The 23,167-nt window shown below is 36.9% G+C and overlaps 2 protein-coding genes across 3 annotated transcripts; both read right to left on the bottom strand.

Moving 5' to 3' along the window:
* Positions 1–4,355: 4,355 nt before the first annotated feature.
* Positions 4,356–6,407, bottom strand: LOC113286666 (probable mannitol dehydrogenase). The gene is made up of 5 exons (XM_026535239.1): positions 6,240–6,407; positions 5,747–5,860; positions 5,128–5,641; positions 4,881–5,034; positions 4,356–4,775 (listed from the first exon to the last, which is right to left on the bottom strand). The coding sequence occupies exons 1-5, from the start codon at positions 6,335–6,337 to the stop codon at positions 4,570–4,572; spliced, it is 1,086 nt and encodes a 361-aa protein (XP_026391024.1). The 5' UTR covers positions 6,338–6,407; the 3' UTR covers positions 4,356–4,569.
* Positions 6,408–8,342: 1,935 nt separating this feature from the next.
* Positions 8,343–20,983, bottom strand: LOC113286665 (probable mannitol dehydrogenase). 2 transcript variants are annotated; one of them, XM_026535238.1, is made up of 7 exons: positions 20,969–20,983; positions 14,427–14,491; positions 11,681–11,794; positions 11,344–11,540; positions 8,911–9,227; positions 8,660–8,813; positions 8,343–8,548 (listed from the first exon to the last, which is right to left on the bottom strand). In XM_026535238.1, the coding sequence occupies exons 1-7, from the start codon at positions 20,981–20,983 to the stop codon at positions 8,343–8,345; spliced, it is 1,068 nt and encodes a 355-aa protein (XP_026391023.1). The 2 variants fall into 2 exon arrangements, with proteins under 2 accessions (XP_026391023.1, XP_026391022.1); XM_026535237.1 differs by lacking the exon at positions 20,969–20,983 and having other exon boundaries at positions 14,427–14,524.
* Positions 20,984–23,167: the final 2,184 nt, after the last annotated feature.

The following is a 23,167-nucleotide window of genomic DNA, read 5'->3' as shown; positions in this document are numbered from 1 at the left end:
CTTTGCTTTGCCGATGACGTTATGTTCTTCTTCAAAGGGTCTTTGGAGGCTGCATCTTCTATTCATCAAGTTCTTTCACAGTTTATAGTTATTTCTGTGGTCTTGAGGTGAGTATCCATAAAACCTCCATCTTTCATTCTGGAGTCAGTAGGGATAGTCTTATTGAAATTTTGTGCTGCTTTGGTTGCTATGAAGGCATATTACCTGTGAGATACTTAGGCATTCCTCTGATCTCTATTATGCTTTCTTATGTTGATTGTCTCCCCCTAATTGCTAAACTCACTAAACGTGTAAAGTCTTGGAAAGCTATATCTTTGACTTATGTTGGTAGGATTCTTCTTATTAAGGATGTGTTAAGTCGCATGATATACTTCTCGTTCTCTTGTTTCATTTTTCCTTACAGAGTTATCAAAGAAATTAATTCGATTTTCAAAAGATTTTTATGGGATGGTCTAAGATGTGAATAAAAAAAAAAACCATATTAGTTGGTTACAAATTTGTCTCCCTTTATCTAAAGGAGGGTTAAGCATTAATTATTTAGTGAATACAAGCATTGCTACTAATTTCGGACATATTTAGGGCCTTTTTTCTGGGAGAGAGATACTGTGTGGACCCAATGGGTTAAACCTAATCTTATTAAGCAAAAAAATAATAGGAGCATGTCTATCCTCCAAGACTAGACTGCTCATGGAAATGGAGAAGAATTTTGAGCTGTAGAGAAGATGCTAAACCTTTTTTAGGTACTATTTTAGGAAAGAACCCTGATTTTGGTCATACCAAAATCTTTCTAGGCATACAAAACAATAGTTCCATTTTGGGTGACCTTATAAGGGGTATCCTATGGGTAGTTCAATTACCTATATATCCTTAATACAAAAATCTAAAATCAGTTTTCCTTACCATCTCTTTTTTCTCCTCCTTCTCTAGCCGAACTCTTCCCCCTCCTGCGAAAAAAAAATTCATCATCGTGATTAATTGTCGATTCGTAAAAATTTGATCGTCGATTAAACTTAACCACATAATGACTCGTACAAAGAAAAGCAGGGACTAGGCAAACCAAATCGTCTTCTAATCCATCAATTGAAGAAGAAGAACCAATTGAAGATGAAGGTGTAGAAACTGAAAATCAACCACCAATTGAACCAGAAATTGAACCAACTGCATCTCCAACTCCGGAAATGAGGATAAGAAAGCAAGTTTTACAAACCCAATCTCCTATTTGTTGTTTTTCATCGATTAAATGACGGTTACAGTGTTGGGTTCGGCTCAAAATTGAGTTGCGTTTTTAGCCGAACTGTTCTTCACAAAAGCTTCCTGTAAGTGTATATGAACAGTTAGGCATGAAATTTCATGAAATTTCAAGCCGAACCTAGTCACAGATAGAGATGCATAGGGGTTCGGCGTATTCGATAATCATAATATGTGCCGAACCTAGCACATTAACGAGGTTCGTCTATTACGATATTTGTGCCGAACCAATAATAATATTTTAACCCAAAAAATAACATATTGATGTTCGGCTCATACGATTTTCGAAATATAAGCCGAACCGGTAATTATTTTTTTTCTGAGCTATTCAGGATGTTGTTCGGCTTACTATGAAACTTTCATATAAGCCTAACTAGTATCTAGCAAACAGTTCGGCACATGCAGTAAATAGATTCAGTAAGCCGAACCGTTCATCAATTGGTAGATTCGGCTCATAGATGTGAGCCGAACCTCAACCTGTTTCGCCGAACCATGATTCAAAAAACCTAACTTTTGATAATTGAGAGCTATAGAAGTGAGATTAAGTATAGGATATAAGTGTACCTGTGTATTAGAAGCATTGGGTTCCTCATCAATGTCTTCATCATCAGGATTTGGCTCATAAAAATCATCATCTTGAGTTTGTGTTTGAGTTTGAGCTTGAGTTTGAGTGGGTGTAAAATCATTCTCATAATCTAAGAAATTAGCCATTTCTGGATCATTGTTGTAGTTGATATGTATTTTCCTAGGTTTTTTAGATGAATGATGACCCTCCTCATCCTCCATTGAATCAAGAATTAGAATTTTCTCACTTTCTCCTTCTCTTTCTCTCCTTCTTAACCAAACCAAAACTTTGATTTTTTTTTCCTCAAATTTTTCATCTAAACAACTCTTATAATTCTGAAAATTATTTTAATCACTAAACAAAATATTTAATCACTAATCAAGATTATTAACACTAATACGTAAAGGACAGATTTGCCATTAAAAATTTTTTGGGTTAAGGAGTTATTTGATTTTGCTATTTCACAACCTTTTTTGTCTTCATTCAGTATGCCTTGAAAGATTTTGGTACGTCCAAAATTATAGTTCTTGGGAAATGGCCAAAGCACTAGCTTCTTGTTTGACTTCTTGCATTCAAAGGGTAGGCTGTGCGATTGGTCCCCTATATCTACTAGTCATACGGTTAGTCAACAGTGGTAAACATTTTGTTGCTGATTTTATTAATGTTCATGGGTGGGTTTTTCCAAATGTTGCTCGGTTTGATGAAGACTTTTGTTCCCAGATTAGAGAAGTTAGATTTAATTTTTTGTGTTAAAATGTGGAAAGCTAGTTGCGAGGGACGGAGGCACACAGAGATAAATAGGGTCTACGGACCCCACTTGTTTTCAAAATTCAGTATAAATAAGCCTGATTTTCTTGTAAATCTAACCAGTTGTGGGGGCAAAATAGGTAGGAGGAAATTGAAAATTTAGGTTTCGCTGATATTGATCCTGGGAGCATTAAGTCTTGGCTCCGTTACTGCTAGTTGTTCAGGTATCTTCTCCATGAAATATATTTATGATGCTATCACTTTATTCAGGGCTGACATAGAATGACATCGATTGGTGTGGTTTAAGGGTCTTATCCCTCGACATTGTTTCATTGGTTGGCTAGCAAAGCACAATAGACTCAAAACTAGGTGCAGACTTATGCAATGGGGAGTAATTTCTGACCCAGTTTGTCTGCTTTGTAGTGAGGCCCCTGAAAATGCAGATCATCTTTTTAGTACATGCACGTTTTCTTCTGTCATTTGGAAAAAATCGATGCTAAAACTTGGTTTCTCTAGATATTGTTTTCTGAATTGGGAACAAGAATTGAAGTGGTGCAGTGAACATCTTACTGATGATGGTGCTGCTAATTCCATTAGGAAAATTTACTTTCAACAATTTTATATATTACATTTGGAAAGAATGAAACATAAGGCTTCATTCTGCAAAGTCAAATTCTGAAGCTTATGTCAGCCACTTTATTGATAATGATGTGAGATTAAAGATTGAATCTGGCAATTTCTCTGATTTGGATTCTGTCTGTTAGATCCTTTTTACATAGATGGGGAGTTTCCTGCCGTTTGAAGGAAAAGAGGCATATTGCGTGTAGAATGCAATTCCCAACAGCTGATGAAGTCATGCTCAATATTGATGGATCTAAACGAGACGATTCTGGAGGTTTTGCAGTTGTATTATGAGAGACAATCTTGGATTCTTGGTCAACCTATTGCTGATGTTAATGGGGTTCAGGTCTTTAAAATTACAAGGTGCAGAGCTTATTATGAGGTGTGCTATCTTGAAAAATCAGATTAACACTGATTCTATGGTAGTTTGCAATCTGTTGAAGAGTAAATATCCCAAACCTGGTTGGGTTATCTTGAATTTGTCAGCTTTGCAAATAGTTTTGCAGGTTCAAAATTGAGCATATTTTTGAGGAAACAAATTGTGTTGTCGATGCTTTGGCAGCTATCAATCCTTCTCAATCTTTTTTGGAGTTGGACGTTAATGAATTCAGCTCTGAGTTGAAGCTGATTCTTGAGGAAGATAGATTTTCAAAGACTTATCATAGGGAGTAGTAGTTTTATTTTTCCTTTTTCTTTCTTGTTAGTTTGGGCATCATTAACCAGGTGAGCTGTTCAAAAATAAATAAATAATAATTATTATTATTATTGGGGACTGCCGAATCTTTTATTTCGAAATCAGTTTTGAAAAAAAAAAAAACAATTTGGTTCCAATTTGAACGATTTGATTTTAATTGAAAAAAATTGACACGTGTCACAACATCACAAGAAAAATTCGGAAAAACCCTATATCGGAGATGGCAAAACTATTAAGGGCAACTAACCACACATGGCCATGATAAAAGTATTGGGGGTACACGCTTCTAGTTATTTTTGAGTCAAAATCAAAAAAGTTGTTAGAATGAAATCGCCTTTCCCACGTCCCGTTTGCTAATTCCTAAGTGGCATGTCCGGTAACATTTTTTTCCGTTGTTACCATTCAAACTACGTTCAAGAGTTCAAGATGATCATTGCCAATCTTGGAACCAGGAAAATGAACCAACGATAGGGTAACATATAGAGCGAAAATTGAGTAAGATAATTCTTAGGCGAAAAATGCCATTATTTACTAGCAAATTAGACCTCTGTGAAACTTAAAGCAACAAGGATCTTTTATATACTCGATAAATAATACTAGTACTTAGTTTGGTACTTAAAACTAATAAGATAAAATCTCATAAAGCAAAACATAGCTAGAAGGTCCGGGTTCAAGATGAGACGCTGCAATTTGGCTATGCAATTTTTGATATGGTGTTGGCAATGTCGATGACAAATCTGTACCTAACATCACCCTTAGCAAGACGTTCCATTGCAGTGTTGACATAGTCCATTGCAACAACCTCAATGTCCGCTGTAATGTTGTGTTTTGCAGCAAAATCAAGCATCTCTTGTGTTTCTTTCATTCCTCCCATGATGCTCCCTGCAACAGTCTTCCTACCTGCCATTGCAAAAACCATATTACTTGGTGAGAAGAATATTACAGTATGTTGCATAAAAGTGAAACAGCCGAAATCAGAATATTGCAGTATGATGCATAACGTACCGAAAAGCAGCGGGAAAACAGGCACTTCAAGTGGCTTGTCAGGTAAACCCAGCATAATAAGTTTTCCATCAGCTTTCAGCAAACCAAGCATCGGTAATAGAGAATGAGGCACAGAGACTGTGTCGAGGATACCATCCAATGTACCCATCACAGCCTACACAAATCATACGCAAATGTAAATCATGAAAACAATGTACGCGTAATTTGTCGGAAAATAACATCAAAGCATAAAAGTTAATCCACTTGCCATCAATTGTTCTTGGTTACGACTATTCACAAATGAGTCAGCTCCAAGATGTTCAATTGCTTCCTTCTCCTTATCCGGTGATGTGCTAATCACAGTTACCTTCATTCCGAAAGCCTTAGCAAATTTCACAGCAACATGACCAAGGCCACCAAGTCCAACCACACCCAAGTGAGTACCAGGCTCACAAAGTCCGAAGTATTTCATTGGGCTATACACTGTAATACCAACACACAATAGTGGTGCACTTGCATCTAGTGGCATGCTGTCTGGGATTTTCACCACGTAGCGCTCATTAGCAACCATGATATCAGAATAACCTCCGTAATTTACCGACCCATTGTGATAAACGCTATTATAGGTCAATATCCGTTTGTTGCAGTAATTCTCAACGTCTTTTGAGCAGCTATCACAGGTTTGACAGGACCCGACCAAACAACCAACACCCACTCTGTCTCCAACCTTGAATTTCGATACCTTGTGCCCAACCTCACTCACTATCCCAACGATCTCGTGTCTGCAGTACACACACACCATCAACATTCAGATCACAAATTGCAAATAACGATATTAATTACTACTAATTTGCAATTAAGATACAGAAATCAGAAGAGTTTATTACCCGGGAACCAAAGGAAAGAACGAATATCCCCATTCATTCTTAATGCTATGGAGATCAGAGTGACAAATCCCACAATACATCACCTTAAATGTGACGTCTTCATCTCCGGTTTCCCTAACAAGTATCAAATAACACCATTCTTCATTAGCTTAAATTTTCTAAATACATTTGATGAGGCACACAAAGGAAATGTGTTGAATTAACTGAATTCCAATCAAACAAAAGATAAATTTACTCAAGTTTTTCTTCTAGATTCACTGATTATATTCAAGAAAACGTAGATTTCTTGTACAGATCTAACTAAACATAGATTATGAATGCTCAAACTTTTGTACTAACATTTTGTTACAGAATACTAGTACAATTTAATTAGTGTCCAATATGCCAAAATTTTTGCAAGAGCACGTACCTGACATTTTCATCTAGTCTAATGGGCGTATAGATCTATCAGTTAGCAATTAATCCAAGTGAATGAGAAATGTACTGTGCATACCTTCTTGAGAATTTGAAGGGTGTGAGAACACCAGAATTATCCTTAGCTGCTAATCCTAATGCCTTCTGTGGGAAAACTTCTTCTGGTAATTTAGACATTTTTTTTCTTGTTTCTCTCTTCACTCTAGTGACTGATCTTCTCCGACTAGTACCGGTGTAGTTGGATAAGTGGAAGAAGCTGCAAGTTAATAAAGAGAGTGGGTTTTAATTAGAGAAGGTGTAAATGTGTATGGTTGGAGAGTTGTAGAAAATAAATGACAGTCGGTGAGCTAATAAAAGTATGGGCATCACACCTTTCAATGTCCCAATCTGTTATTACTGTTACTTTTTTACACCCGAAAATAAACCCCCAAAATAACAAGTTATAGAGTGTAAAACTTATGTTGTGAGTCGGAGCTAACATAGTCATTAGGGCAATTGCCCCCATGGCCATTAGAAAAACATGGGCGTGTGTTACCCCTTAACCGTGATATGGTGGCGAGTGGAGCCCACACAAAATTGGTGTCACAAATTTGAAATCCGTGTTTTTCTTTGTTTTTTATGTTCCGCTGGAAATGTTGCACATATTTAAATGATTTTTCCGAAAGAAGTAAACCTGGTTGGTTGGTGAGAGATACACTTATGGCATCGACTCACCCGAGTTTGAAAAAGAGAGCCATTTCCACAGTGCACATTTGCACATTGCAAGAGCCATTTTCACAGGTTCTAAAGCTCTTAACTCGCTAATCAGCTTATGCCTCAACTGTAATGTGGCTGCTAAATTAATGTTGTTACATACAGGTTGAGATTATTCGGTTTATATGCTAAATAAGGAAAGTTGGTTGACAGATTATTATCAGGTCATAACAAAAACATCAGATTTCACCAAAAAAGAAATCATATTGCATTGACATTGGAACACACAATACATCGAATATTGCCACTCAAAGCAGCAACACTGATATCCTGCATGACCAAGAAAAAAATACAAGTGACTAACTAAAACAAAAAAAGAGTCTACTATGAGCAGCATATACCAACAGACATTTTATATCCAACCATGCCTTCACTGGCAGCAGCAGCGTTTTCTTTGTAAACAGCCGCTACTCTTGATAGTCCAACTATAGACTTTTCTCTGAATGAAGCTCATCTATTATCTTTCTTAAATAATACAAAAACAGAGATTTAAGCTGACATTGAAGCTGAGATTCTACAGTTTCACGTTCAGAGTTTATTCCGGCAATTTCAGCTTCATACACTTCATTTTTTCTCCCTAAATATTCAGAAAGCTGACATTGAAGCTGAGATTCTAGAGTTTCACGTTCAGAGTTTATTCTGGTAATTTCAGCTTCATACACTTGATTTTTTCTCCTTAATTCAGCAAGCTGACATTGAATCTTGGGAGATGGCCTTTTCAAGCATGAGGACACCCTCAGAAAATTTCGACTCGGCCTTTTCCTTTTGCGGCCCAGCATTTTCACTTTGAGACTTACTAATTTCCAACATCAGCTTAGCCCGTTTCAGATCCGACTTGGCAGCCTCAATGTCCATCTGGAGAAAACCCATTTTTATTTAACGGTAAAGATTTCAAATTTACTAACAGAACTTGATAAAAATGGCAGGAAAAATAAAAATAAAAATACCTTGAACAAACTTGATGAATATCTTCTTCTTCTTCTTAAAGTTTGTGGATAGAGTTTGCCTCTCAGTTTTAACGGAAGGAGGAGGAAATGCTTGAGTACTTCGCACGAGGAAGAAAACCATTTGATGTCCGGTTTATATGGTCCAAACTCTAAACCAAATTAGAGTTGGTCGACCACGTAGGGAATGCATGCATATGCATTAGCTACAAGTGTATGCTTCATAGAAGAACAAAAGCTACAAGTGTTATGTGGGAATACATCCTCTGGTGAGGCAGGCAGATATTTGTTTCTTCTCACTTTCCTAAAAGATAGAAAATTTTAAGTCCTTTATTTAATCGCCGTTATCATAGAAATCTTGGCTCAAGGAAGATTTACAACTCTTATCAAATAGTACTTCGCTTGGTACTGAAAACTAGATATAATCTCACAATGAAAAATATAGCTAGAAGTTCGTCGAATCATGATGAAACGCTGCAAGTTGGCTAAGCAATTTTTGATACTGTGTTGGCAATGTCGATGACGAATCTGTATCTAACATCACCCTTAGCAAGACGTTCCATTGCGGTGTTGACATAATCCATTGGAACAACCTCAATATCTGCTGTAATGTTATGTTTTGCTGCAAAGTCAATCATCTCTTGTGTTTCTTTCATTCCTCCTATAGTACTCCCTGCAACAGTCTTCCTACCTGTGGTGCAAAAACCATATTACTTTCTCAGCGAAACTGTAAACATATTTGAAGTGTAGAATATTGCAGCTTTCTACTTGCATATAGATTTTCTGAAGCTGCATAACATACCAAAAACCAGAGGGAAACAAGGCACTTCGAATGGCTTATCTGGTAATCCCAGCATAATAAGCTTTCCATCGGATTTTAGCAAGCCAAGCAACGGCAGTAGAGAATGAGGCCCAGAAACTGTGTCCAAGATACCATCCAATGTAGCCATCGCAGCCTAAAAAAATTTAGAGTGATAGCAAGATAACATCAAACTCGGTGGATATGTAATTAGTTGTAAAATTTGATTAGTTCCGAAAGGAAACTTCACTTACCAGCAACTGTTCTTGGTTACGGCTAACAACAAATGAATCTGCTCCAAGATGTTCAATTGCTTCCTTCTCCTTATCTGGCGAGGTGCTGATCACAGTAACCTTCATTCCGAAAGCCTTTGCAAACTTCACAGAAACATGGCCAACACCACCAAGTCCAACCACACCCAAGCAAGTACCAGGCTCACAAAGTCCAAAGTATTTCATTGGGATGTACACTGTAATACCGGCATATAATAGTGGTGCACATGCATCAAATGGCATGCTGTCTGGGATTCTTACCACGTACCGCTCATTAGCAACCATGATGTCAGAATAACCTCCGTACGTTGTAGACCCATCATAATAAGGACTATTGTAGGTAATATAGGTTTAGGGCAATAGTTTTCAAGGTCTCTTGAACAGTTACCACAGGAATGACAAGCCCCGACTAAACACCCAACGCCGACTCTGTCCCCAACTTTGAATTTCGATACCTTCTTCCCAACCTCAGTCACAATGCCAACGAACTCGTGACTGTCAAGTTTGATACTACGTATTATTTAACAATCTGTAAGAAAAATAAAATGAATTTGCAAGTAGGAAAAGTTTATTACCCGGGAACCATTGGGTAACTAGAAAATCCCCATTCGTTCTTAATATTGGAAAGATCGGAATGACAAATTCCACAAAACATCACCTTAAGTGTGACGTCTTCATCTCCGGTTGCCCTGTATCCAATACCAGTACCATTCTTAACTAATTTTTCAAAATACATTTGAGTGCACAAAGGAATGAGCGAAAACTATACACACCTTCTTGAGAACTTGAAAGGTGTGAGATGACCAGAACTATCTTTAGCTTCCAATCCAAATGCCTTTTGTGGGAATTCTTCCTCTGGTAGCTTAGACATTTTTCTTCTGGTTCTTTCTCTCTTCTCACTGTTCTCTACTTTTAGTACCGTGAGGGGTAGTGGGGAAGAAATGGCCATGTGGATGCTATAAGTTAGGAGAAGAGTAGTTTAGTAATTTAGAAACACTCTATAAACGAATCACCGGAATCTCATTCTCATTACTTTCTGAGTCCTGACCTCTCAGAGGGGACCAAACAACTGACGACCATCAATGTTTTTTTTTCTAAACCACGAAGGCACGACCATCATTGCTAAGTGTTTATTTTATTTTGCAATAAATCATGAAAAAGAAACACGGATTACACGCCTATGTTGTAAAAGGCGCTAGGCAAGGCGAGGCACCAAGCCCAGCGTTTGGCGCTAGGCAAGGCAAGATTTAGAAAATAACAGGTGAAGGTATTACTTTGGCGCCTTGCCGCCTTTTTTGGCTAGGCGCTAGACGCCTTTTACAACATAGCTACACGCCATATAGAAGGATAATTTCATATGTCATGGGGCTCTTTGAGATTTCCTATGAAATGAGGTATGCAACGGAGCTACTATGAAGAAGTTCCGGCGGGAGTTACGAAGGAAGAGTTGGGCTAATATTGATTATGGGTCGAGAATGGGAATTGAACTCTGTGTGCTCGAACTAGTTGTGTAAATTGGATTGGAATTATGATTTTGGGCATACCAAAATCTTTCAAGGCATACTGAATACAGACAAAAAGGGTTATCAAATAGCAAAATCAGATAACCCCTTAACCCAAATTTTTTAAAATGGAAAATCTGCCCTTTACGTATTAGTGTTAGTAATTTTGATTAGTGATTAAATATTTTATTTAGTGATTAAGATAATTTTCAGAATTATAAAGGTTGTTTAGATGAAAAATTTTGGGGGAAAAATCAAAGTTTTTTGAGAAGGAGAGAAAGAGAAGGAGAAAGTGGGAAAATTCTTGATTCAATGGAGGATGAGGAGGGTCATAATTCATCTAAAAAACCTAGGAAAATACACATCAACTACACAAATGATTCCCAAATGGCTGATTTCTTAGATTATGAGAATGATTTTACCATAACTCAAACTCAAACTCAAGCTCAAACTCAAGATGATGATTTTTATGAGCAAAATCCTGATGATGAAGACATTGATGAGGAACCCAATGGTTCTGATACACAGGTACACTTCTATCTTATGCTCAATCTCACTTCTATATCTAGAAAATATCAAAAGTTTGGATTTTTACTTCATGGTTCTGCGAACCAGGTTGATGTTCGGCTCACATCTATGAGCCGAACTACCGATTGATGAACGGTTCGGCTCACTGAATCTGTTTACAGCATGCGCCGAACCTATTAAATTTCAACTCCAACCCTTTTGCTAGACACTAGTTCGACTTATATAAAAGTTTAATAGTAAGCCGAACAACCTCCTGAAAATAGCTCGGAACAAGTCATTTGACCGCGCCTTTACTCCGCGTCAGCCGATTTACATGCATCAAGTGGCATGTTGTCTGGGATTCTTACCACATAACGCTCATTAGCAACCATGATATCAGAATAACCTCCATATGTTGTTGACCCATCATAATAAGAACTATTGTAGGTGAATATTGCTTTAGAGCAATAGTTCTCAAGGTCTCTTGAACAATTATCACAGGAATGACAAGCCCCGACTAAACACCCAACACCGACTCTGTCCCCAACTTTGAATTTTGATACCTTATTTCCAACCTCAGTCACAATGCCAACAAACTCGTGACTGCATCATTACACAAGTACACCACCGACATTCAAATCACAAAATTTAAGCACTGGTACTTGATAGGTTGTATTATTTAACAATCTATAATAAAAATGATAAAATTTGGAATAAATATTGAAGTAGGAAAAGTTTATTACCCAGGAACCATTGGGTAATTAGCAACTCCCCAATAGTTCTTAATGTTCGAAAGATCAGAATGACAAATTCCACAAAACATCACCTTAAGGGTGACGTCTACATCTCCGGTTTCCCTGTATCCAATAACATTGTTCTTCATTACCTTAACTAATTTTTAAAAATACATTTGAATATACAAATGGAATGTGCGGAAGTAACTGAATTCCTGTTAAACAAAAGATTACAACATCGACAAAATATACTCATGTTTTTCATTTGGACTCTCTGCATGTAACCATATCTGATCCCATGTAAATATATATATAGTATAGAAAATTAGTGTTTGGGTCGATAATTTTGGTATGCGTTAGTATTTGGGTAGTAAGCTTGTCCAAATTTAGCGTTTGGATTGTTGATATATTAAGGCTAAGTCCTATGATGTGCTAATCTAGTATCTAGATTAGCAGTCCACATCAGATAGGACTACCTCATAAGTCCTATGGAAGTGTTAATCTAGCAGCTAGATTAGTAGTCCACATCAGCACAGCGCTGTTTGGTTCAGCGCAACCAATCTCACCCGTCAGATCAAAAAATAAATCAATTAACGTTGAACCATTCTGTGAAAAGGTGATTTTTATAGCGCTGAACCATTCAGCGCTACTATCTCGCTGCTAGTTCAACTGCGAGCAAATGTTAGGAGAGAGAACTAGTGTTAACAAATAGACAACTTTTATTTTTGAATTACAATACTTAACTGCTAATCTAGCAGTTCGATCTAGCTCATAGGACTTAGCCCAATAAATTAAGTCATCTGTTAAAACTATTAACGTAATAAACGTCCGTTAGACATCCATCACATCCGTTATGTCAGTTATTCAAACTGCTGATATAAGACACACGTACGGTGGGAGATGGGATCACGTAAAAATACAACTACTCTCAAGAGAGCATGGGTGTTACTCCAATTTGAATTTGCACGGAAAAGCATGGCTATTAAAGAGCAAAGCATCCGTAACAAACACCTTTCTACACAACAAATACGGCATGCCAATTGGTTGGTAAAAATCCTCAATAGTTTTTCTTTTTTACTGAGTACCTTAGGTTAAAAGTAGGGCTGCACATGGGAGGATTTGGACGGGTATTAGCTAAAATCAACTTCGCACCCACAAACTACGGGGTTTTATTTTCATAACCAACCTTACACCCACAAATAACGGGTGGGTATTGTTACCCGTCCGCTACGGGTTGGACGGGTTTGGGTTTAAATTCGCTTTATATTCAATAATCATCACACACATGTTTTAAAGTTTACATAGACTACTTACTTAAGTTCTTGATAATTTAAAAAAACAAACCATAAACATAACCACATAAGTCTTCATTGTTAAGCTTAAACAAGTACTAGTGTACATATTACACTAGTACTTCTAATAAAAACAAGTTTAAACAGTACGACTACTTTAAAGTTCAGATTAAAACTTAAACAATAAAAGTTTCCAGACCAACAGTAAGTGACTCCTGCCTCTTTTATCATCTTCAAGAGACTAGTACCACTAGGGAAAGAGGATTATCTATCTTATCTATAATCTACTAGTACCACTAGGGTTTTGATAACGGACGGGTATGATTAGTTTTATCAATGGTGTATATTTAGCGGGTTTTTCGGGCGGGTTTGAACGGATATTAGCTAAAACCAACGTCGCACCCATAGACAGCGGGATTTTATTTTCATAACCAACCCCGCATCCACAACGGGCGGGCTCGGATTAAAGATCTGACTCATGAGTTTCTTCAAGTTACAAGATGCTTGATAGCAGGGGCAGTAATCCAAATTAAATATGTAGAAGTTCAAAACACACTAATTAAAACAACAACAAAGAAAGAAAAAAAATTGACTAAATATAACCCACATAAGAATTAAATACAACTCTTTTAAAACATTGGACACCCTACTGACGTGGGTAATAAAACTCTCTCTCTCTTCATCTTCCCTCACTCTTTTAGTCAGTAAACGCTTTTAATTACCAGATGAATATTTAGGAAAAAGCGAAAAGCATAGTATTTCCACCGAATTAACAAAGTTTACAAATTATTAAACGATTGTATTAACTTTTATGTGAAATGTATTTAGTCACTGCCAAAAACAAAAAGAGTAAAGCTATACATGAAAAGGATTTGAGAGTTTAGAAAATATAGGGGATTTAATACCATTGTCGTATGGGAAATTCTATATAAATATTCAGAAAGAGGAGAATCAAGATCAAAAATCAAGAAGAAGAAGCAGCTTAATCGATAGGAAGGTGGTGGTGAATCTGTCGATGTGCAACACTTGAGTGGAAAAGTTCGTAAATATTTAAGTAACTGAATATGAGTAATTAACAGTTACCGACCCAAAATATCTAGTCGATCAAGTTATAGGTTACCGACCCAAAGTAACTGAATATTTAAGACTCAAACACTAACTCATATCAAAATTAACAACCCAAACACTAACCTACTTTTTATTATACCATTTCGTGTCTCATACCAAATGTTTCAAGAGTTTCAAGCACATATACATTTGCATTCATCTGGTCGATGAATATATATACTTACAGTTAGAACTATTAAAGAAAAAGAAAAATAAGAATAACCGGGAATAGTCCAGTTGGCCAGGGATCGAGCTGCCAAGTTATAGGTTAGGAGGCTGAATCCCGCGCAGATCGTGTAAAAAAAATATACCTTAAAACTGCCAATCCAAATGACTTAAAACTGTACTTTACATACCTTCTTGAGAATTTGAAAGGTGTGAGTAGACCAGAACTATCTTTAGCTGCCAATCCAAATGCCTTCTGTGGGAATTCTTCCTCCGGTAGTTTTGACATTTTTCTTCTTCTTCTCTTCTCACTACTCTCTGTTATAGTACTTTGAGGGGTAATGTGGAGTAAAGGGCCATGTGGATGCTATAAGTTAGGAGAAGACTTGTAATAATTAGTAATACTCTTATCTATAAACGAATCACCAGAATCTCATTCTCATGGCTTCCTGACCTCTCAGGGGGACCAAACTACTGACGACCATCAATACCTTTTTTTTTATTGAAGCACGACGGCACGACCATCAATGCTAAGTGTTTATTTTATTTTGTTATAAATCATGGAAAAGAAACACGGACTACACGCCATATAGAAGGATATTTTCATATACCAAGTCCCACGACGAGACACTACGAGGTTCCTTATGAAATTAGGAATGCAATGGAGCCAGTACGAAGAAGTTTCGGGAGTTAGAAGGGAGCTTTGGCTCATATAAGTCATGGGTTGAGAATGGGAATTGAACTCTATGAGCTCGAATTTCTTATTATTCGTCTGTAGCTTAATGGTGGAGTGGTCGGATGTTAACTAATTGGTCCTAGATTCGAACCCTATTCGAAGATTTTATCCACTCTAAATGAGAGAATTCATAATGAAATGAAAGGGCCCGTGTTGGCACCATCATGCTTAATGTAATGTGGAACAAGGTAAAAGAAAGCAATACTAGATTGCTATAAGCAAGAAGAGAAGAGAATTCTAACAAGAAGAGAAAGATAAGTCTTGTGTTTAATAATTTGATTGAGCAATAGATAGCTCTTACAAGACTTAATCTAGACTTTATATAGGCTTGAAGAATAACTAAACTAGGAAACAGAAAACTAAAAGGAAATCTAAAAGAATCCTAAAAATAAGAAAGACTGAAACTAGGAAACCATGGAAGCCAAACCTCTAAGTGGAATCTTCTGGAATTGTAGTATGCCCTGCATCAGTCCCCACTTCTAGAGTAAAGCTCGTCTTCGAGTTGTCCAAACAAACCAGAAGTTCATTGTCACCATGAAACGTAAAAATCTCTTGAACATTAAATGTGTTGGAGATATTCCAATCATTTGGTAGATCAATAACATAAGCATTATCATTGATCTTCTTTAAAACCTTAAAAGGACCATATTTCTTCATCTTGGTTTTGTTATAAGTACCCACTGGAAATCTCTCTTTTCTTAGATGTATCATCACGAGCTCCCCTTCCTTGAAGGTTTTAAACCTCTTGTGTTTATCAGCATCCTCTTTATATTTAGAATTGGACTTCTCCAGTTTAGATTTTACTTCATTATGTAATTCAGTTGCTTTGTCTACAAAAGAGTCAGCTGCAGTGTTTGTACTCTGTGTGGTGGGTAAGGCTACCAAATCAAGAGTATGATTAGGTACTTTAGAGTACACAATCTCAAATGAAGTTTTCCCAGTAGAACGATTCACAGAAGTGTTGAAAGAGAATTCCATATGTGGCAATAACACATCCCACTGCTTACTATTATCCAGGCACTTATCTCTAATCAAATTCCCAAGTGATCTATTAACAACCTCAGTCTGTCCATCAGTTTGCGGATGTGAAGTTGTGCTGAATTGTAAAACTGTGCCTAAGCGCATCCATAAACTTTTCCAGAAATAACTCAAAAATTTTGTATCTCTGTCAGAAGTGATAGACTTTGGAACCCCATATAATCTTACTACTTCTTTAAAGAACAAAGAAGCAACATTAGAAGCGTCAGTTGATTTCTTACAAGCTACGAAGTGAGCCATTTTAGAGTAACGATCAACTACGACCATAACAGAATCATTACCTCTAGCAGTACGAGGTAAACCAAATATAAAATCCATACTTATATCAACCCAAGGTGCATCAGGAACTGGTAAAGGAGTATACAACCCGGTATTTTGAATTGTACCCTTTGCTCTCTGACAGACCATGCATTTTTGTACGAACTTTTGTACATCACGTTTCAAAGATGGCAAGAAATATCTTTCTTCAATCAGGGCAATGGTTTTATCTCTCCCAAAATGACCACCAAGACCACTGCCATGTAATTCTCGCATAAGATGTAAACGTAAAGACCCTTGAGGAATACGTAATCGATTCCCTTTAAAAAGAAAACCTTCTTGTATAAGAAAATCATCAACCCCATGAGTTTGAGAACTGCATTGATCCCATAGTTTGCCAAAATCTTCATCTTCTGGATAAATGTCTTTGATATAGTCAAATGCATAACTCTCATTACGAATTGTTGTTAATAGATGACTTCTTCTACTTAAGGCATCAGCAACTTGATTCAATTTGCCACTTTTATGTCTCACGGAGAAAGTGTATTTGTTGAGTGTGGAAAGCCATCGATCATGCATTATGTTAACTTTAGCAGAAGTATTCAAAAACTTCAAAGCATGGTTGTCAGTGTTGACAACAAATTCCCTATGTATAAGATAAGTATGCCACTACTTAAGAGATTGAACAAGAGCTAATAACTCTAATTCATATGTAGACCATTTCTTTTGTGCATCTGAATTCTTCTCACTGTAATATGCAATTGGATGACCCTCCTGTGATAATACTGCACCAATACCAACAACAGATGCATCACAATCTATTTCAAAAGGCTTGTTGAAATTCGGAAGTGCAAGAATTGGTGCCGTACAAGGCTTTTCTTTTTAAGAAGAATAAACTTTTATCCATTTCTTCTGTCCACTCAAACTTATCCTTCTTGAGACAGTCAGTCAAAGGTGCAGAAATAGAGCTAAAGTTCTTCACAAATCTTCGATAGAAAGAAGCCAAACCATGAAAACTATGAACATCACGAATAGAAGTAGGAACTGGCCAATCTTCAATTGCTTGAACTTTAGAAGGATCGACATGAATACCATCAGTAGAAATCACATATCCCAAAAATGTTACTGAAGAAGCCATGAAGGTACACTTCTTCAAATTAACATATAAAGAGTTGTCAGCAAGAACTTGAAACACTTGTGAAAGATGTTGGAGGTGTTCTGGCTCACTGCGACTAAAAATTAGTATGTCATCAAAATAGACAATAACAAATTTACTGAGAAAGGGTTGGAGAACCTGATTCATAAGTCGCATAAAATTACTAGGTGCATTAGATAACCCAAATGGCATGACCAGCCATTCATATAAACCTTCACCTGTCTTGAATGCTGTTTTCCACTCATCTCCACCTCGAATGCGTATTTGGTGGTAACCGCTGCGTAAATCCAACTTAGTAAAAATAATAGAGCCCGATAGTAAATCAATCATATCATAAATACGCGGGATCGTAAATCTATAAGGAATGGTGATGCGATTTAATGCTCTGCAATCGATACACATCCTCCATCCATTGTCTTTTTTACTAACCAAGAAGGCAGGACTGGCACAAGGATTGTTTCTAGGTCGTATCAAACCCTTTGTATGCAAATCATTTACCTGTCCCTGTAATATCTCATGCTCAGCAGGACTCAGGCGATAGTGTGCTTGGTTTGGTAAAGAGGCTCCAGGAATAAAATCGATGCAGTGTTGAATATTCCGTAAAGGAGGTAATGCAGGTTGTTGTTCATCTGGAAATAAAACATTATATTGAAATAATAAGGGCTTCACCTTTGCAGGAAACTCAATCATAGGCTTAGAATCTTCACGGGAATGTAAAGAATGTTGTGGGTGCAAAGAACGAATAACAGTGGCTACGACAGCATCAGTCTGCGCACAAGAGTTTGAAGTGGAATTGGATGGACTAATAACCTTGGTTTTCCCATTATGAACAAAAGTGTAAGTATTCGCGAAACCATTGTGAACCGCGTGAAGATCGTATTTCCAAGGTCTGCCAAGAAGAAGATGGGTTGCCGTCATATTAATGACATCACATAGAAATGTGTCTTCATAACCCTCAAAAGAGAATGACACATAACACTGAAGAGTAATCTTCTGTGTGCTAGAGGCATTAACCCATCCTACAGTGTAAGGTTATGGATGAGAAGTTACTGGTAGTTCAAGCTTCTTAACTACGTGATCAGCAATATAATTATCCACACTGCCACTATCAATTATCATCTTGCAGATTTTACCCCCAATATAACATCTGGATTTAAAGATACTGTGTCTCTAAGACTTGCATTGTTGAGTAAGAAATAATGGACGAATCATCCCAACAAACTCATCGTCATCACCAGGTGAGTCTTCATCTTCGAACTCATTAAGCACACCAGTGACTTCATTAATGAACTGAGGTTCACCAATCAAAGAATTGAATTTCCGACAATCACTAGACGTGTGCCCCGATTGCTGGCATTTATTGCACTTATCTCCATGAAATTTTGCATAAGTATTAGTAGTTCTCTGTTGCGGTGGAAATTGTTGTTGCCTGTTATGAAACCGATTCCCTGTAGTAGGAGGAGTTGGTTGCAGATATTGAGACTGCTGACCCGGCTGAAGATCAACTGGATTGGCTAAGATAGGTGTAGCCAGAGGTGGAGTATAAGGCACAATATGCCTAGGTTGTCGATGTGAATGGCTAACATCATCATAAGGAGGCCTGGGAATAGTCAAAACAGTATCCGGAGAAAAGTTTTGAGATGAATTGGTACCCTGGAATTATTTTGATAACGCCCTAGTCTGGATGGATAAGTCCTAGAAGAACGAAGAAGGCGATTTTCTATCTTAATAGCTTGCTGCACAGCTTCGACCATAGTAAAAACTGAATGAGTCATACCATTTTGTATTAATCTATTCATCCCCTCAATGAATATTGCAACTAACTGTTCTTCAGATTCTTTGAGTTGATTTCGTGCCACCAAATTATAAAAATCTGACACATATTCTTCAACAGTGCGTGCCCCCTGCTGAATGTTCTGCAATTTGATGAAAAGTTGCTGCATAAAGTCTCTAGGTAAGAACTTATCCCTGATCAAAGTTTTCATACGTGTCCAAGTACGTATTTTCGGTTTGTTAGCTTTTCTACGATCATCACAGATCTTATCCCACCAGGCTGCAACTCCTCCTTTGAGCTTGTAAGTCACAAGTTTGACCTTAGAATCTTCAGGGACTTCCATAAATTCGAAAAAAGCTTCTACCTCAAAGAACCAATCAGTTAGTTCTTCAATACGAAAATTTCCAGAGAAGTTGGGAATATCATCTTTTAGCTTATTTTCGGGTAAAGAACTGTATGGGTTGTGACCAGTTTTTAAACGTCGTTCTTCAATCCAATTCTTCTCTAGATCGTTCTCACGTTCATCTTCATCATCATTGTCGAGTGTAGGAGAAACTAGCTTCTTCTTTGAATGACCTATGAACCCTTCATACGGTTTCTTAATGTTTAAAGTACGCAATACATCTTTAGGTACTTCATCATTCTGTAAAAATTGAAGTGTGTCGTTTTTAGTTTTTTCTTATAAGTCTACAAGCTCAGGCATATCCAAATCTATATTTATGTGTTTTTCAACTTTGAAAAGCTGATTCTGCATTGCTTCAAGTTTGTTATCTCTTAACCCTAATTTTTCCTCCATGGACTTCTCAAGAGTTTCAGTAATGTTTTTTGCCAAAATCTCGGTATGAGATTTGATGAGAGCTTCGATTGCTGCTAGAGTAACTGGTTGAGCAGTCATTTTTTTTTTTTTTGTACTTAAAAGGAATGAAAGGTGTTGTGGAAACGAAGTAAAGGATCAAGTGATAGGATGAAAAACCTAAAACTAAGCGGGTGATACCAACTAATGTGGAACAAGGTAAAAGAAAGCAATACTAGATTGCTATAAGCAAGAAGAGAAGAGAATTCTAGCAAGAAGAGAAAGATAAGTTTTGTGTTTAATAATTTGATTGAGTAATAGATAGCTCTTACAAGACTTAATCTAGCCTTTATATAGGCTTGAAGAATAACTAAACTAGGAAACAGAAAACTAAAAGGAAATCTAAAAGAATCCTAAAAATAAGAAAGACTAAAACTAGGAAACCATGGAACCCAAACCTCTAAGTGGAATTTTCTGGAATTGTAGTATGCCCTGCATCATAATGTGACTCCTATGTATAAACCATCGTGTTCCTTGAGAAGGATTTACTATTGAAACAATGTTGACCGAAATTTATCAAGAAAATATTATTTTGAAGGTGTTTTTTTTTTATTTAATCGTACGCGAAAGCCACGTTTAGGCATCTATCCAAACCCATCCAGTCAGACTAACCCCATTACCATATCTAACAAACCATTACTCATATAATATTTACATGAAATCTCCAAACTTTTGATCAACGACTCGATTCGCTGACTTCCTATTTGAAGTCAGGTTTGGTGATGATACCATAAAACTAAAATGTATACTAATTAAAGATCTCGTTCAATTAATTAGGTCGGCCGAACGATGGAGGGAGGACTTTATATATGGTGACTTTGTGTCATTGTGAAGCATGATTTTTTTCTAATTTGACACAAAAAGATTGAATTTGTTTGATGTTGGTAACCAAAACTTGGTGTTTCTTTTGGAAATGACGTGACTGTCCATCATTATGTCCTTGTACTTAAAAACCATTTTCTTTATACTCCTCTCTCCTCACCTTTATACCTTTTCACTCGTATTCATGCAAAGTGATACTTTCACTCTGTTTCAGGAAAATTGATATTTTCGTCCAGTTTCAGGAAAAGTGATACTTTCGCTCCGTTTCAGAAAAAGTGATACACCCTCCCGTTTTAGAAAAACTGATACTTTCACCCGTTACAGAAAAAGTGATATTTTCGCCCTGTTTCAGAAAAAGTTATACTTTCGACTCGTTTCAGAAAAGTGATACTCTCGTCCCGTTCAAAATTTTCGCTTTGTTTCAGAGTGATACTCTCGTCCCTTTTTAAAATCGTGAAAGTATCTTTTTTCTGTAACGGAAGAAATTATGCTTAAAAATATCATTCCAACAAAAAAAAATAAAAAACAATGACTTAGGAAACCAGCATAAAAGATGTATAACAGCTATATTGTTGTATTTTGGTTTATGCATCCAATAATTTGGTTATACAACCACTAAAACGATGTATATGTTTCAAAAAAAAACATTCCATCAGAAAAAGAATATATACGCGTTATGCGGAGCTGTTTCGTTTTTCCGCCTTATCAGCATGGCAGCGGTCATATAGTCTTATTTGGTTCCACATGTTTTGGCATAATCTTTTTTTCATAAAATTTTCATTATTCAAATATATATATATATATATATTCCAATCCGGACAAGGTTTGGTCTAGATGAAGACGAAAATGAAACATTCATATTATTATGTTACATATGAAGATAAAGAGATGGAGCTTGATAACATCTAATAACTTCGGTTTCGTTCGTGTATACTGAGTTCAATTCTCATTATGAATAGAGATCATCAACGAACTCCACCAAATAGACGTCAAGTCTCTCTCCAATTATCGCATCAAACTAATAGTCATATAGCCCAGACGTTTCTTAGTTACGTGGTGGTGGATATCGTGGAAACCGACCATATCTGTACGGATATCGTGGTGGTGGTGGATTCCTTAATCTGTACGGACTTTGATCAGGTGGCGGAGGAATCCGTAACAATGGATTGTTAAATCCATGACTTGGGAATCCTATCGGTGGTAGTTTTGGTTTTGGTTTTGGAAGCCAATTATTTTGGGATAATAGTTGGGAATTTGGCAGCAGCGGTAAGGTCTGGCGTATAAGGTGGTGGAGAAGATTTGGGCTTCATAGGAGTTGCTGGCTTCTTTGGTGGTGAGGAAGGCACATAACTAGGTGACTTCTTTGGTACCGGTGGTGGAGATTTGTTAGGTGGTGTTGGTTGAATATAAGTTGGCTTTTTGGTGGCGGAGACAGAGGTTTAGTCTTAAAATAGGGGGTCTCCTCCCTGCATCAGCTGGAACCGGAAAACTCAAGGAGACTAGTATCACTAGTAGTAAATAAGAAAGCCGCCTTTGAGGCTCTCTTCCCTCCATTTCTTTCCATAACACTCATTTCTTGGTTTTGTTGTTATTTTTAATCATACTTCCCTGCTCCGTCATATAGAGAGCCAAATTTTACCGTCTCATCAAAAGATGACATGCTTCATAATCACTTTTACCAATCAAAAAATAAAAGAATAAGAAAATTACTAGTAATCTTAGAAGTTTATTTGCATCTCTTTTCTTTCTCGTAGCAAGCTATTAATTAGTCTATAACAACTAAACTGTTTCCCATTCTGTCATATAATGCAAAAGTGGTCGATGGCTTGATGAAACGGTCATCATACGCACTTTTGAGACACTAAGACCCCACGCTACAGACTCATTGTCAGGGGTGACACATGGTAGTACCCTATACACATCTTGTACTTCTAGAATCAAGGTATCGTTTTCACAGACAAAAGACTTCTTATTTTAGTGTTGACTTGACTAGTCAGCAGTCTTCGAGTGGTCAGTTATCATCATTATTAGGGGGTGGTACACTATACATATTAGCAAGTGGTGTTAAGCAAATTGTGCTTTTCCAGTGTATTATTTGTGCATCACACGGCCACTATTACTAATAGCAGACACACTTTTGATACACCTGCTGTGTGTTCGAGACAATTATTTTGGTAAATTTCTAAACCACGTAGATTTTTCTCTGGTCAAGTTTGTTGAATTTTAATTGGATATAAAGTTGAGTTGAAAATTACGGCGATAAACTCGAGTATATCAAATTATTTGATATTTTAT

This window comes from Papaver somniferum, chromosome 6, assembly GCF_003573695.1.
Source record: "Papaver somniferum cultivar HN1 chromosome 6, ASM357369v1, whole genome shotgun sequence".
NCBI lineage: Eukaryota > Viridiplantae > Streptophyta > Magnoliopsida > Ranunculales > Papaveraceae > Papaver > Papaver somniferum.
Note: the sequence above shows the minus strand (reverse complement) of the source record. Positions and strands in the feature narration are given on the sequence as shown.